General features: G+C 30.4%; 1 protein-coding gene across 2 annotated transcripts; it reads right to left on the bottom strand.

Moving 5' to 3' along the window:
- Nucleotides 1-4,543: 4,543 nt before the first annotated feature.
- LOC120081703 (steroid 5-alpha-reductase DET2-like) lies at nucleotides 4,544-6,156 on the bottom strand. Of its 2 annotated transcripts, none has more exons than XM_039036794.1 (2): nucleotides 5,717-6,156; nucleotides 4,544-5,199 (listed from the first exon to the last, which is right to left on the bottom strand). In XM_039036794.1, exons 1-2 carry the CDS (start codon nucleotides 6,035-6,037, stop codon nucleotides 4,729-4,731), a joined length of 792 nt encoding a protein of 263 aa, XP_038892722.1. In that variant the 5' UTR covers nucleotides 6,038-6,156; the 3' UTR covers nucleotides 4,544-4,728. The 2 variants fall into 2 exon arrangements, with proteins under 2 accessions (XP_038892722.1, XP_038892723.1); XM_039036795.1 differs by having other exon boundaries at nucleotides 4,564-5,199; nucleotides 5,723-6,149.
- Nucleotides 6,157-15,099: the final 8,943 nt, after the last annotated feature.

Raw genomic sequence — 15,099 nt, 5'->3', positions numbered from 1 at the left:
ATGAAGATTAACAGAATGAATTTTATTTTCATCTTTAAATCTTATTATATTTTAATCTCCAAATTTTATAATACGATTAATTATAGTGGTAAGATTATTTTTTTTAACAATTATTGCACTGTCAAATAAGTTAGTAATGCTAAAAAAAAAAAATCTAAATTTCAATTTCGAATAAGGAAATATAGACTTTTCATAGGAGATCTTAAAAGTCATTTTTCGTCCAAGATTTTGGCCGTTCACTATTTTAGCACATTTTTCTTGATATTTTATGTAACCTTCATCTTACTCAACTTATACGAGGAGCAATTTCATACTCAAACGAATTTATCTTTAAAGAGTTAAATTTCATACTCAAACGAATTTATCTTTAAAGAGTTAACATAATCTTAACAATAGGGACCAAACACTTTTTAAAAATTCAGAGACTAAAACAAACGTTTTTAAAAGTTTTGGGACCAAAATAGAACAAAGCTCAAAGTTCGGGAACCAAAATAGAATTTAAACCTATAATTTAAATGTTGATATCGATAAAAATGTGGCGGTTTCAATTCTATTAAAATATAAGATAAAATGTTGATGTCGATTGATATTTCTCAACAATATTAAAAAAAAGAAAAAGAAAAAATTGCTTAAAAGACTATATATAAACAAAAAATTCAAAACAAAATTTAAATTAGTAAATAAACCATTTATGTTTTTTAATATTTCATGATTTTTTTTACGATATAATATAAATATCAAATTCAACATTCATGTCCGTTGAACTCTAAAAATATAAAAATATTGATATGTCAGCCGAAGCTTAAAATTATAATTAGAATAATATTTTGGTATCTCTAATTTGGGGACCATTACGATTTAGTTGGTGCTTTTTTAATGGTGAAATTTTAGTCCTCATTCTTTCAATAAATATCTTAAGATTAGTTATTATATTTTCAACCACTCTTAAATTTAGGTCATGTTTGATAACTATTTCGTTTTTTTGTTTTTGATTTTTGAAAATTAAACTTATTTTCTCTCAATTTCTTACAATGATTTGCATTTTGTTAAGTATATTGGTTGAATTCTTAGCTAAATTTTAAAAACAAACACAAGTTTTTAAAAACTACTTTTTTAGTTTTTCTATATTTAGCTTTGTTTTTTAAACTATTGGTAAAAAGTAGAAAACAAAAGAAGAAAAATTGAAGGTGAAATAATGTTCATAGGCTTAATTTTCAAAAAACAAATAACCAAATGTTTACCAAACGGAGTCTTAGCTTTTCAAAATTAATCTTTATTGAAATTGGTCGAATAATAATACTTTTTAAACAAAAAAGACGCCATGTAAATATATTTTCAAATGTTATAAAGAAAACATTAATAGAAATTTTAAAAAAAATCAAGAATAAACTTACTGTTGGGTTTATTTTAGTATTTAAAAAAATACATGTAATAAAAATAGACATTTAATAAAAGTATAGATATCAAAATGGATGATTTTTTTATTTTTGAGGATGAAACTCAAAGTACATATACCAAAATAATATTTTAATCTATTTATGAGGATTAGGGACATAATATTACATTATTAGATGACTATTTTTTGTTGGGTTAACTAGCTTAATTGGTGAAAGTATTGACCAATTTCGGCCTAAGTTACGACAAGAAGTTAAAGATTCATATCTTCATTTTTAGGCATTAATTAATAAACTATACATCTATTTCTAGCATAGGCTGAGCCATGTGCCCCCCTCAATTTATTTATCTTTTGTATTTTTAATATAAATTAAAAAGTAATATATATAAAAATTCCAATTGAGTAACAAAAATGGAGTTGACTTGTTAGTGTCTAGTGTTGTTTGGATGGTAGGAGTTTGACTATTTTTCATCTCTAATGGGCTTTTAAAATCCAAGTCAGGTAAAGAATAATAAAGGAAAGTAGGTTAAACAATGTGACATTTAAAATATAATAATGTGTCGTTTTTTTAATAAACAACATGACATTTAGAATATAATAATGTGTCTTTTTTAATAAATAATAAAACAATATTTTCTTATCAACAACAAGGCTAGACAATTTATAGACTTGTTTCCTTCCGTTCGAAATTCATTTTTCAATCTCAAGAACATTCAATAAAAAATGTATCGTTCATGATTTTTATGTTCACATTACATTTTACATACTTTTGTTTGTTTCCATGTTCTTTTTACATTCACATTTACTCGTATAGGTTTTTAAAATTAATTTTGGAGTTCAAGCAAGAGGATTATTTGGTGCTACTCGTTTAGATCTACAAACTTGACAAGTAAATTTTAAAATCTTCTTAAACTTCAAGTTTTTATGCCTTTAAATCTATATAATAGAATGTAATATTCTTATTATTAGTACTTTTGTAGAGTTAATTCAAAATTAATATGGAGAGATATTATAAAAGAAAAATAACAATAGAGATTATAGAGGTATCATCTTAAAAAAAAAGATTTTAATCGATCTTATAAAAAAATCAATTTAGAAAAACTACCTGCACATCCCGATCTAAGAACCAAAATTTATTATTATAATTATAATATTCGAGATCAAGTTCATATAGTATATTTACTAAAAGGTCCTTATTAGTCTCGAAATCATACTTTTCCACTTAAAAATTTTGTACAAAGTCAACACGATTTAATATAGCTTGATTAAGTAAATATTCTAATTAGTTAGAATAACATTTCAAAAGATGCTGCATATTGTTTTTGTTGTTATCTATTCAAATCATAAGTAAGTGAAGAGTCAGGTTCAATTTCAAAACATGAAAATTTGTAGAGTAATATTGTAATGTAATAGATTAGTTAATATATGAAGTTATGAATATATATATATATTTACATTCATATATAGATTTTTTTTTTTTGTTAAACTTATACATATAGTATCCCTATATAAAATTTCGGGTTCCGACACTGATTCCTAGCTTTAGTTTTATTTTTATAATTTCAATATTAGTGTCTATCTTGTTTTATCATTTTTTAAGATGTGTGATTTTACATTTAAATACCTTATGGTAAAACTTAATATATATATATATATATATATATAAATAAGGAAAAAGTTACATTACACTACAAGTAACAATGTGAAATTTTGAATCTACATACAAAAAGAGTAACTATTAACGAATTCATAAATTTGTATAAGATTTAGATATGAACAATGAAATTATTTTCTTACGGATTTCGAATCTAAAATGGTGTGGCATTTAAGGGAATGGAATTCAAGCATAAATTTTAGGTTATGATTGATAATCATTTATTATTATTATTATTATTTTTAAAAATTATGCTTGTTATATAAATATATGGATTCATGGTCAAATTTAAATCACAAAAATAAGAACTCCAAGACAACATATTTAGACCATGGTTATTAGTTATCACAATTTGGTTTTTTTTTTTTTTTTTTTTTTGAAAATTAAGTCTATAAATACCGTCTTAATATTTCTAAATTTCTTACTTCGATATCTACATTTTATCAATGTTTTCAAAAAAATCAAGCAAAATTTTGAAATAAAAAAAAAGGATAATTTTTAAAAACTTGTTTTTTGTTTTGTTTTGTTTTGTTTTTGTTTTTTTTTTTTAAAATTTAGTTAAGAATTAACTCTTGCACTTAAGAAAGATTAAAAAAAGAGAGAAGAAATGAGCTTAATTTTTAAAAACTAAAAACAAAAAACCAAATAGTTATAAACGGGACTAGTTTTCAAAACTTGACTTAGATTTTGAAAACATACCAAAGAGTAGAACAAAGGCAAATAAATTTGTAGTGAAAAATAGAATCTGCAACAAAAAAATCAAAGATGTGTAAGATTATATATATATATATATATATGCCCTTTAATCTTTATCCTAAACTTTAGAATTCATATGAGCTATAATTTGAAAGAGTTAAATTTGAGTAAAATGTATAAATTAAATAGATAGTATCCGTTTAGACCTCCCTTGGAATTTTGTTTTAAAATTTTGACCCATAGCTTTGAGTTTCACACATATAATTGACTTCTTAAGGTGCAAATATTAATGTTAATTATAGAAAAATGCATTGGTCAAATCGAATAGATAGTTACAATTTTTCTTTAAACTTAGAATCATTTAAATTTCTTTAAACTTAACTTTCTTGCTAAGATTTTAAATTTTATTTAAGTAGTTCTAAGTTGATTTTAAATGAAATAATTTAAAAAACAATTATCAATGACCTAATTTTAACGGATATAATTATTAGATTGAAATTTTATTTTAATTGATAAACTCCAAAATTTATGGATATAAATTGAAATCTTCTTATAAAATATAAAAGTTAAGGAGATATTAAGCAAAGATTTCAAAGTAATTTTTCTATTTAAATTTAGTTAAAAATCAGTTTTTCACCCTATATTTGAGCTCAAAGCAAAAGAAGCTAAGGAGTGAACTCAAATATAGGGCGAAAAACTGATTTTTTAACTAAATTTAAATAGAAAAATTACTTTAAAAATCAGTTTTTCACCCTATATTTGAGCTCAAAACAAAAGAAGCTAAGGAGTGAACTAAATTTAATCTTAGTCATTGTACTAGCCAAATTTAATCCATGCACTATACATTTTGTTGTGAAATATGATATAATTTATTCTTTTTTTTTTTTGAGTATACAAATATGCTATAAAAATTAAACAAGGGTAGATGGCTAGATACATTATTGGAGGCATAGATGATTCCAAGATTGGGAATCGAAGAATTTCAGAAAACAAAAGGGAGAATGGCCTTAACATGACGAGGAAAATCTTCAAATTTAGAAAGGTACCAATTCCTAGTGGTGTAGCTTCTTCCAATCAAGAACAATGTCGATCCGAGCACAAACACCATTGCGAACAATGTTTGCGAAACCAAAACGATTCCGAGAAATTCCACGATCTCAAACAGATAGTGAGGGCACACGATCACCTTAAACAACCCTCCTCTTGGAATTCTATACTCTCGATCACCTTCTCTTCTCAATCTCGACAGTAGAATATGGTGATAGAAATTACCAGTGATTCCAATCCCGTACATCACCAATCCCACCGCTTTCAGATCAATCTCTGGCTCTGCCAGATCCTGTGAAAGCATCTGAGCATAGATAGTACCAGTAGTGAAGAGTAGGTAGGAAATTGAGGTCATAATCGCGTCGTTCAGAGCCATCTTATTGCTGTATTTGTGAACGAATAGAACCTGAAACAATGGAGATTCATGATGTAGAAAATGTTGGGAAAAAAATTCCTACATTCATTGCAGGAATAAACAGAAAAGTAATAGAGAAATTAAAAAGAAAACGATAAAACTAGTAAACACAAGAATTTACATAGAAAACTCAAAACTCAAAACTCAGAGAAAAACCACAACAAAGAATTCCACATATGTGAAAAAATTGTTACAATCATATAGAATAATTATTCATCTCAATCTCAATTACAAGAACACTCTTTTATACTAGTCACATCCTTTTTCCACTCTCAAACTCTAAATATCAAGGTGAAGTAAAAAGAATTGAGTAAGAACAACGATACCAAAATGTCGAAGATCTTGAAGGGAATGATAAAAAAAAGACCTCTCTCTTAAATTTAACGATTGACCTAAAAACCTAAATCGATAGGTGACAAATTTAATATCATATCAATTTAAGATTACTCATTGACCAAAGAAACAGCAAACAACAAGAGAGGATAAAATGAATAGAATAATTACACACATGTACCTCGAAGATCCGTTTGAAGAAATGGATGAAAAAAAGCGAATTGATGAGGAAAATTCTGGAGAAGTGAGGAAAGTGGTGGGGGAAGAGGAAAAGAGAGGAGATGGATGAGAGAGAGAGAGCGGGGAAGTAACAGAGGAGCATGGCGGAACGGGAAGGGAGGTGGAATTTGGAATTAGGAGTCCAGAATTTGGAATACCGCAAGTGGCGGCCGAGAAATTCAGCGGATGCGAGGAGGAGAGTGACGAGGAAAGTGAGGAAAGAAAGAGCCAGCAGGAAAGAAGAAGAAAAGGGGGAGAAGAGGAATGTGGAGGCCATGGCAATGACAATGGCGGAACCGGTGGTGGTGTTAGTTTATTATTGCACACAAGAGGAATGGGAATTTAGTGGTGAAACACGATTGCCTCCTCATTATGCAATTTCCATATCTCTTTCACTTTCGCCTCCTTGATTTTGTTTCTATTAGGAGGATTTAAACGTTATTTATATCTTCTTTTTTTTCTTTTTCTTTTTGTGAAAGAGTTGCAAAAATCACCGATAAAGTAAGGTGGTAGCTAGTAGGGTTCTAAATATCGAGGTTCTCATTTATCGTGTATATATGTGTAGATGTCGATGCGAGAGCAAAAATATAAAAATAAATGGTAAAATAGTTACAAAATAATATCAAATATTGGTTTACAAAATTAAAGTTGACATGTATTTGCATGCAAAATAATTATGGATGGTTCATTATGGGATGTAATGTACAATACAAGAAAGATGATCTTGGAGCATCTAATCCTATGGTAGAAACTACATATTGCTCTCAAGTCATCTTATAATAAAAATGTTAAGATTGAAGATAGTTATCCAATTGGTAGATACAGAACATTGGTTGATGATCTTTCTCCTTCAAATGGATAATATTTATCGAAAATACTTAGGTGCATCCTGGAGAGCATCCATCTTTGTGCATCCCACCAAATTGTCCTACCATAATTTAATATGTGGCAAATTATTCTCATTTATTTTTTAAAAGTATTTTAATTATTTTTTTTATGTGAGTGATAGGAGAGGGAAGCATAGAGATGAGTGTATCTTGAGATGCACCTAAGTATTATCCATATTTATCTAATGAAAGTCGAGTTGGAAATTACTAGAGTCAAGTCGGAAAAGACCATCATGAATATACGTTATTTTCTCAAATTCGATATCTTGGAAATGAAAGGTTTGGATGGTAAAGGAAATAAAACTCACATCAATTCAATATTGATGTGAAATAATGTGAAATTTAATAGAAAATGTTTGAATGAAGTTAAAAATAAATATGTGGTTTCTTGAAAATGAAAATTTTGGATGGTAAAAAGAACAAAACTCACAACAATTCGAAGTTGGGGTGAAACTATACATTGACCTTAAACTACACAAGTCGTGTTATTAAGACCATAAAAAGTATGGTTCAAATAATTATGTTTATATATATAACTATATGTTATATCAAATATAACACATAACATATAGTTTATATTGTATCAAATACAATATAATCCATAGTTTTATTTCTCTCATATGTGTATGGTATTTAATATAATCCTACTGAGTTGCCTGGTAAGCCGAGGGTTGAACTCAGGGACTAAGGAAAACAATATTCGGTGGTAATTTTTAGATCACTTTGCGGTAACAAATAAATCAAGGAGTTGGTTGGTTTGTTGTTTACAGTATAAAAAGTATGTGGCGAAATTGAGAAAAGAGCAATTATGCGACAGATACACTGAGTGAAGGAACGGGTTGAGAAGGTCTTTAGTTAGCATTTCTCGAGAATGCGGTCAAGCTATGCGATCATGCTACACTCATGCGACCGCAACTCATTTTTCAATGCAAATACGATGACTCCTAATTTTAGGATGCATGCGATGAATGTGATAATGTCTATAGAACTTATTCCTAAGTCTCTACTTCTTGCCTATGCAATGACGATGCATGCAAGGACAAGGGGCCGCATACAATCATATTCTATCTTTAGGGTGCATGCGATGCGTTAATAGCAAACAGAGCTTATTCCTAAGCTTCTATCTCTTGATTATGCGGTTATAATCTGACTCTCCCGAGCCTAGATTCTAATCTGACTTTTCCAAGCCTAGATTCTATCCTTAGACTACCCTCCCGAGTATCTCTAATGGACGAATGACGCATACATAATATAAGATAATCACATAGAATGAAGATTCCAAGTTATGCTAGCTAATTGCTTCTCAACCTATTCGACAAATCTAACTACCCATGCGTAATGTACAAGGAGTGGACAGATATAAAGATGCAAATCCCATTTTATAAATAAGTTCAAATTACAAAATGACAATGGAAATAAGGATAGAGAGCTGGTAGCAATTCCTTGCTTCCCAAGGCTTTTACACTGTGTTTTCTATTCCACCCAAAAGATGTTCTTACTTCCGTAAGAGTTGGCCCTCTCTCTGCTTTCGACGCTCCCCAGCACTCTTCCGAGTTCACCGTGACGATCTCTTGGTGTAATCTCCCCTCTCTCGCTTCTACCTTCTAAGTAAAAGAAAACTATGAACAAGGCTACTTTTATCTATAAGGAAAATTCTCTAAAACTGAACAAACTCCCTCACTGAAGGTGGCCTTTCGGTATAGAGCTTCGGGGTGAAAGGCTTCTTCACTCTTATGATTGCACTGATGGGATGACATTAATTCTTTGTCTGATGTGTTGAATATTTGTCACCGAAAAGTTGAGTGTACTTGCTAGAGTAGGTCATTGACGGCTTGTCAACTTAATTCAGAATTGACCGTCATCAGCTTTCTGCTCATCGTGATTTATTAGGCTTTCACCCAGATGCGCCCACCATAATGTGCCAGCTTTATACGGCCACCTACTCGAGCAGATTTTAGAATGCAAACGATCGCATAGCCTTGCGGTCGCAATCTTGATTTCGCGAGCGCAAACGATCGCATAGCCTTGCAGTTGCAATCTTGATTTTGCGAGTGCAAATGATCGCATAGCCTTGTAGTCGCAATCTCTTATGCGTCCAGACGTTAATTTCTTCGGATTGCATTTCCGCTTTGCGTCAACGCATTTTTTTGCATAAAATACATAAGTTAGCTGTTTTAATGCGATGGACGCATGCGATCGCAATGTTGTGAACTTAATGCTTTTGGATGCAATGTTGTATATTTTTACCATCACAATTCTGCATTGTTTTATAATTTTACGCTATAATAACGTGCATTTCTGTCCGTTATCACACCCCCAAATTTAAATAATGCTTGTCCTCAAGCATAAGCTAAAGATTTTCTTTAGGAAGTCAACCGTCTTCTCTTTCTTAGATTTCTCAAGGATGCCTTATTCAAATCCTATGCACAAAATCTCCTTAATTTTTATCCAGGCCTCTTAAAATATTTCATTTAGGGACTGCAAGTTTAACCTTCAAAAAGACTTTACTAGATTCCAGGGCATTGCATGATTTATTTCAAAAAAAACTTTTCCAACTGAAGTGTTCTCAAATGATTTTTATCCTTGCGTATTTGACATAAATATTTTTTTTTCTGACCTTACGCTGATCTAAGTGCCCAACCTTTGTTTTGGCTTACCCTCACGTATGTCATGCAGACATCCAACTACAAGCAAGACACTCTTTCTCAGTCTAAACTCATGCCCATTTGGCAGTGGAGTTGCAATCATTTATTTATACGTTGATCACGATTCCTACCTTCATTTTCGCTTGCCCCCACGTGTGTCATGCGGACATCCAACTACGAGTAGGATCCGATCGCAACGTTATGAATTTTTTTAAACTCAAAATAGCAAGGTTGAAAATGAATACTGCACCCCCAAATTTAAAATGCGGCAATGTCCTCATTGCTAAAAGAGTGAAAGAAGTCATGCGATGTTCTTAAGAAGTTTCGTAAAGGGTCAGTTTGAAAAAAAGCTAGCAGACCACTAACTTCTAGAAATATTTCATGAGGTGATTATCCTAAAATTAAGTTGACTCTAGTATATACGAAGAAATAGAAGCATGTGTTTCATCATTGAAATCATAATTGGCAAAGATAAATCATGCGGTGACTTACTAAATTAATCGATGTTAAATGATTGCGCCGACTAAAGAGGATGCGATTATAAAATTTTTAAATTTAAAATGCGATGCGATAGTGCAAAATTTGGAAATAACGAAGTCAAGGAAAGATACAACCCCCAACTTTGCGTTGTCGCCCGCATTATTTGTGGATGCTGACTTTACGGCGATCTGCTTTCTTTGATTGGGGTGACAAAATAAAGTAGTTGCGTCTTCGTGTAGCACCTCTGCAATCGTTCCCCTCAATCGTTGCATAAAAAACATTGAGAGGGTCAAATAATAATAAAACAAAATTAACAGAACGCCTTTTTTTTTAATATATATAAAGATAAATAAACGATAATCGAAATAACATAAGAGAAGGAGAGTTCATGAATCATTGGTAAGAAAAGGATACTCCAAAAGACTTACGCCTCTGATGATTTTCTGTTGCATGCCAACGCAGGGGCCACTCGATTTTTCTTCATTCCGAATTTCTTAGGTCTACAGAGGTCTTTTCCCGATGAAAATCACCCCCGCAATATGTCTTGACTCTTTACCCGTTAACCTTGAATGTGCGGGTCCCTTCCTCATTAATCAGTTCAACTGCACCATCGGGGAATATTTCTTTGATTATAAAGGGTCCTAACCAGCATGACTTTAATTTGCCGGGAAAAGCCGTAGCCGCAAATTGAAAAGTAAGACCTTTTGTCCAACGTGGAGATTTTTTCCGCATAGCTGTTTGTCATGCCAACGTTTTGTTCGTTCTTTGTAAATTTTGGCATTTTCATAAGTTTGCGTTCTCCACTCATCACGACCAATTGGAGATTCCTTGCTTCCCCTGCTGCCTTTAAGTCGAAGTTAAGCTTTTTCACCGCCCACAATGCTTTGTGTTCCAGCTCTAGTGGTAAATGACATGCTTTACTAAACACCAACGCATACGGAGACATGCCTATAGGTGTCTTATAGGCGGTCCTGTATGCCCACAGCGCATCGTCTAGCTTTGTTGCCCATTCTTTTCGCGAAGGCTTTACCACCTTCTCTAATATCAGCTTGATTTCCCGGTTGGACACTTCAGCCTGGTCATTCGTCTGTGGATGGTATGCAGTGGCCACTGGATGGAGGATATTATATTTGAGCAGCAAGTTGTTGACTATATGATTGACACACTAGAAGAAATTTGGGCTTTAATATTAGTTTAAAACCGACATCAAAGATCCATTTTTTTTGTGTTTAAAACCGACATTATACATTCGATTTCACTTTTTCCAACCGACATTAAAGCCCAAAATTCTTGTAGTGACAAAGTATGAGCCTTCATCACTTATTATGGCACGCGGAGTGCCAAAACGAGTGAAAATATTTTTCTCCAGGAATTTGGAGACTACCGCCGCATCGCGTGCAGCGCATGCTACCGTTTCTACCCACTTGGAAACGTAGTCGACGGCTAACAAAATATATTTGTGACCATTCGATGGTGGAAATGGTCCCATGAAGTCAATACCCCAGACATCGAACAATTCCAGTTCTAAAATGATGTTCATGGGCATCGCATGCTTCCATGAAATATTACCCGTGCGTTGGTACCGGTCACACTTCATCGCATAGTCTCTTGCATCCTTAAATAGTGTTGGCCAATAATACCCACTTTGTAATACTTTTTCTGCTGTGCGTTAACCTCCAAAGTGCCCTCTATAAGGCGAGTCATGACAGTGTGATAATATGCGTTGATGAGCAGCATCTGGTACACACAGGCACAGAACCTAGTCTGACCCTATCTTATAAAGATTTGGCTCATCCCAATAATATGATCTGCATTCATGTTTGAGCTGCCTCTTTAGGTGGTTGGTATAATCTTCGGGGAATTGCTTGCAAACCAGTTATTCCCTTTGTATTCTAGCCTAGGTTAAATTAAAATAAATATCCGTCAACTTTGCTCTCATTTGAAAAATACCCTATACTTTCTAAAACTTCTACAATATTATCCTTGATATTTCATAGATTAAAAAATTAGATTACTACACCTTTTTTAGTCTTAAGATTTGTATTACCACATAGGATTGTAAAGGATTTTACTCAAAAGATATTTTTAAAAAGTCAAAGATAATATTGCCACTTTTAAAAGCGTACATGGTACTTTCAAAATTAAACAAAGAACAAAATTGAAGGTATTTTCTATAATTTGTTTGTTATTGTTCTTTATATTGTATCATGTGCGTTCGTTCAATATCTCTTTATAACATCATACAAAATGTTAAAATTTGTGTTTTGTGGCCGGCTTTACGAGAAAGATAAACTATGGGAGTTGTTGCATTATAGCGTCTACATTGAATAATTTTCCATACATTTGGAGTTGTATTATTTTAGGAGGGGTTTTGGGTAATTTCACTTTATGTAATCACTGTACTGTATCTAATTGTGTCTTTGGCCATAATTCAATAATTTTCTTTTTTCTATTTGAAGAAAATACCATTGACTTGTATGGGATTGCTGTTATAAAATTTATAATCACATGTCACAGTATGGGGCCATTTTTAATTGTTCATATCAGGTCCAATCACATTATATATATATATATATATATCTTAGTATTATTTATAGTCGCTATGTTTTGATTACTCTATAGTCACCATATACCTATCCCTTTATTTATTTAAACTACTTACGACATAATTAAGCGAAATTCTTATAAATAGAAAAATTTCAACTATATTTACATTTTATAACAAAACGTTACGAAGTATTTTATACTTATTAAACTTTTTACTATAAAATGTAAATATTTTTAAATATTTTCTATTTTTTTCGTTTTAGTGGGTAGAAAACTAAGTTTAAAACTAGCTTTTGGGTGGGTAATTAAAAAAAACACGTTTGTTGTTTCAATGAGAAGAAATAAATAAAGTTATGTTTTAAAGAAACTAGTTTCATAACACGTGCACATATTTTATAATGTTTAAAATAGGTACATGTAAACTTATAAACACATGTGTAAGTTGACTTATAATAACTTATCAGTACGTATAATTATTTTATTTCTATTTTTTTTTATAAAATATAGATAAACTCAATATAAAATACATTGTATAGAAGAATGTGTAAATTAAATTAAAAAATTGAAATTATCCTATTTTGAATTATTTGTGCAATTTTGTGACATTTTCATAGTTTTGATGTTTATTATTTTAAATATTTAAGTTTGTTTTTACTCATACCCTTGGTTTATAAATAATTATATTATTTTAAGAGCGACTTTTATTAATTAAATTTAAATATAATACGTTTTAAAATAACATGTATTATTAATTTAAATTAAATAGGATAAAAACGTAACATGATTAGTTACAGATATTAATTTATACGTAGATTTAGGATATAAGATAATATTAAAATCATTTGGATACAATGATATTTATTAAAATACTCTTAACCTTTTTCATACAAATTTTCACTAGACGTGTTTTATTATCAATACATAAATTATTATTATTACTATTTTGTGTTTGGCCGGATTTTATATGTTAAAATTATGGAAAAAAAAACAAACCAAAAAAAGATTGTGATTAAAGATATTTTTACCAACAATTCTGATATTGTACTACATTTAAAATGTAAAACTTACACTTCTAACAAAATTTAAACCTCAAACAATTTTTTCTCCACAAATCTCATCATTATAATTATCACATTTATTTCACTATTTAAAATATTTCATTAAAAGAAAACTCCTTCATAATCTTTTTTCGTTGTATTTGATTTACAAAAAAGCTCATAATTATTATTTTTAATGTAATTTCTAAGGACTCGTTTGGATTGAATTAAAAAAAATGTTTTTAGAAAAACTAACATTTATTTAAAATACACCTCAAAATCTATTTTAGTAACACACCTTAAATCTCAAGTAACAAACACTTTTTTACTCCTATATTAAAAGGGGCTATGTGGGGAGAATCTTTCTCTCCTCATTTTGTTCTTCATTTTTTGTTAAATACCCATTATATCCTTCCCATTAATTATGTGTTTTTTTTTCCAACAAATTAACCTCTTAAGCATCACATGAGTGGAAGAGAGAGGAAATAATATGAAGAGTGAAGAGATAGTGAAAAAGTAACTTTATAAAATATAATTAAAAACGATTTTATTTGTATTATTTAGATTTTTTATTGATATGTTTAACTTTTTCTTTTTTGTTGATATGTTTAACTTTTCTTTCCCACAACTACTAAAAAAAATTGTATCACTTTGTGTTAATTTTAATTTTAACTTCACATAATAACTAAATATTTTTTAAATAAATAATGATTACATCTTTTCATCTACCATAAAATCCTCTTGATTTATCACTTTACACAAAAACTAAAATTCAAATTGACACATCCGTTACAAATGGTACACAACCCTCCATATAATAACTAAATATTTTTTAAAGAATAAATATAAGCTTTCCTACTTCTTTGGCTCGATCTCCATTTTTAGGATGTCATGATAGAAAGAATTGTAGAATGAGAATTGAAATTTTTGTTATTCATAAAGAAAATATTAGATCATGCCAAAGTGAAGTCTATATATTCCATAGATGTTGGGTTTTATATCCTAAAAATTCGCAATTTGTAAAATGATAAACATTTTCTATTATCAATATACTTGTTATTGATCTTATAAATTGTATGAGAGTCTAAATCCAATAAACTGACCCATGACTATTGTATGAGTACTTGAACTTTATGTGGAGACATAAAAGTGGATCGGATTCCAGTAAATAGTCAAAATGATCTATGGTATATGAATGAGGTTGGGTACCTTATTCTAGTAACACCATTGGATGCGGCCTACTCTGTAGTTGTTACAAAGAGTTGTAAAGTGCTACATACGATGTGATCCTAATTCGTACATGTTATGACATGAGGAATGGGGGCATCCTATGCAACGAGTTTGCGTAAGATTCGGACCAAGAAATAAGTCACTCTTACTTTATAACGTTGTTTACTGTTTAAGATTGATTATTTCACCTAGATGACCTAGGTAACTCGATCTTATTCCTGAGCTAACTATGAACTCCTGTTTATTCGGGATTGCCCTTAGATTTGCATAGTTGAGGGTTGGCTCAACAGCGCCGGCTCAATAAGACTCCTATTTCAAAGGTAAGATCGTTGGAGCCCATGATTTGTAGGTCCGCAAGGTCCCCCTACTAGCTTGTAACGGACTAGCTCTATAATAGCGTGATAAATTAATTTGAAACGTTCAAATTAAAATTATGGGAATTAGTAATTATATGAGATATAATTATGTTTAATTTTAGAATTAAACGGTATAGGAGAATTTATATATTTAAAT

The sequence above is a fragment of the Benincasa hispida genome, chromosome 7, assembly GCF_009727055.1.
Source record: "Benincasa hispida cultivar B227 chromosome 7, ASM972705v1, whole genome shotgun sequence".
Lineage (NCBI taxonomy): Eukaryota > Viridiplantae > Streptophyta > Magnoliopsida > Cucurbitales > Cucurbitaceae > Benincasa > Benincasa hispida.
Note: the sequence above shows the minus strand (reverse complement) of the source record. Positions and strands in the feature narration are given on the sequence as shown.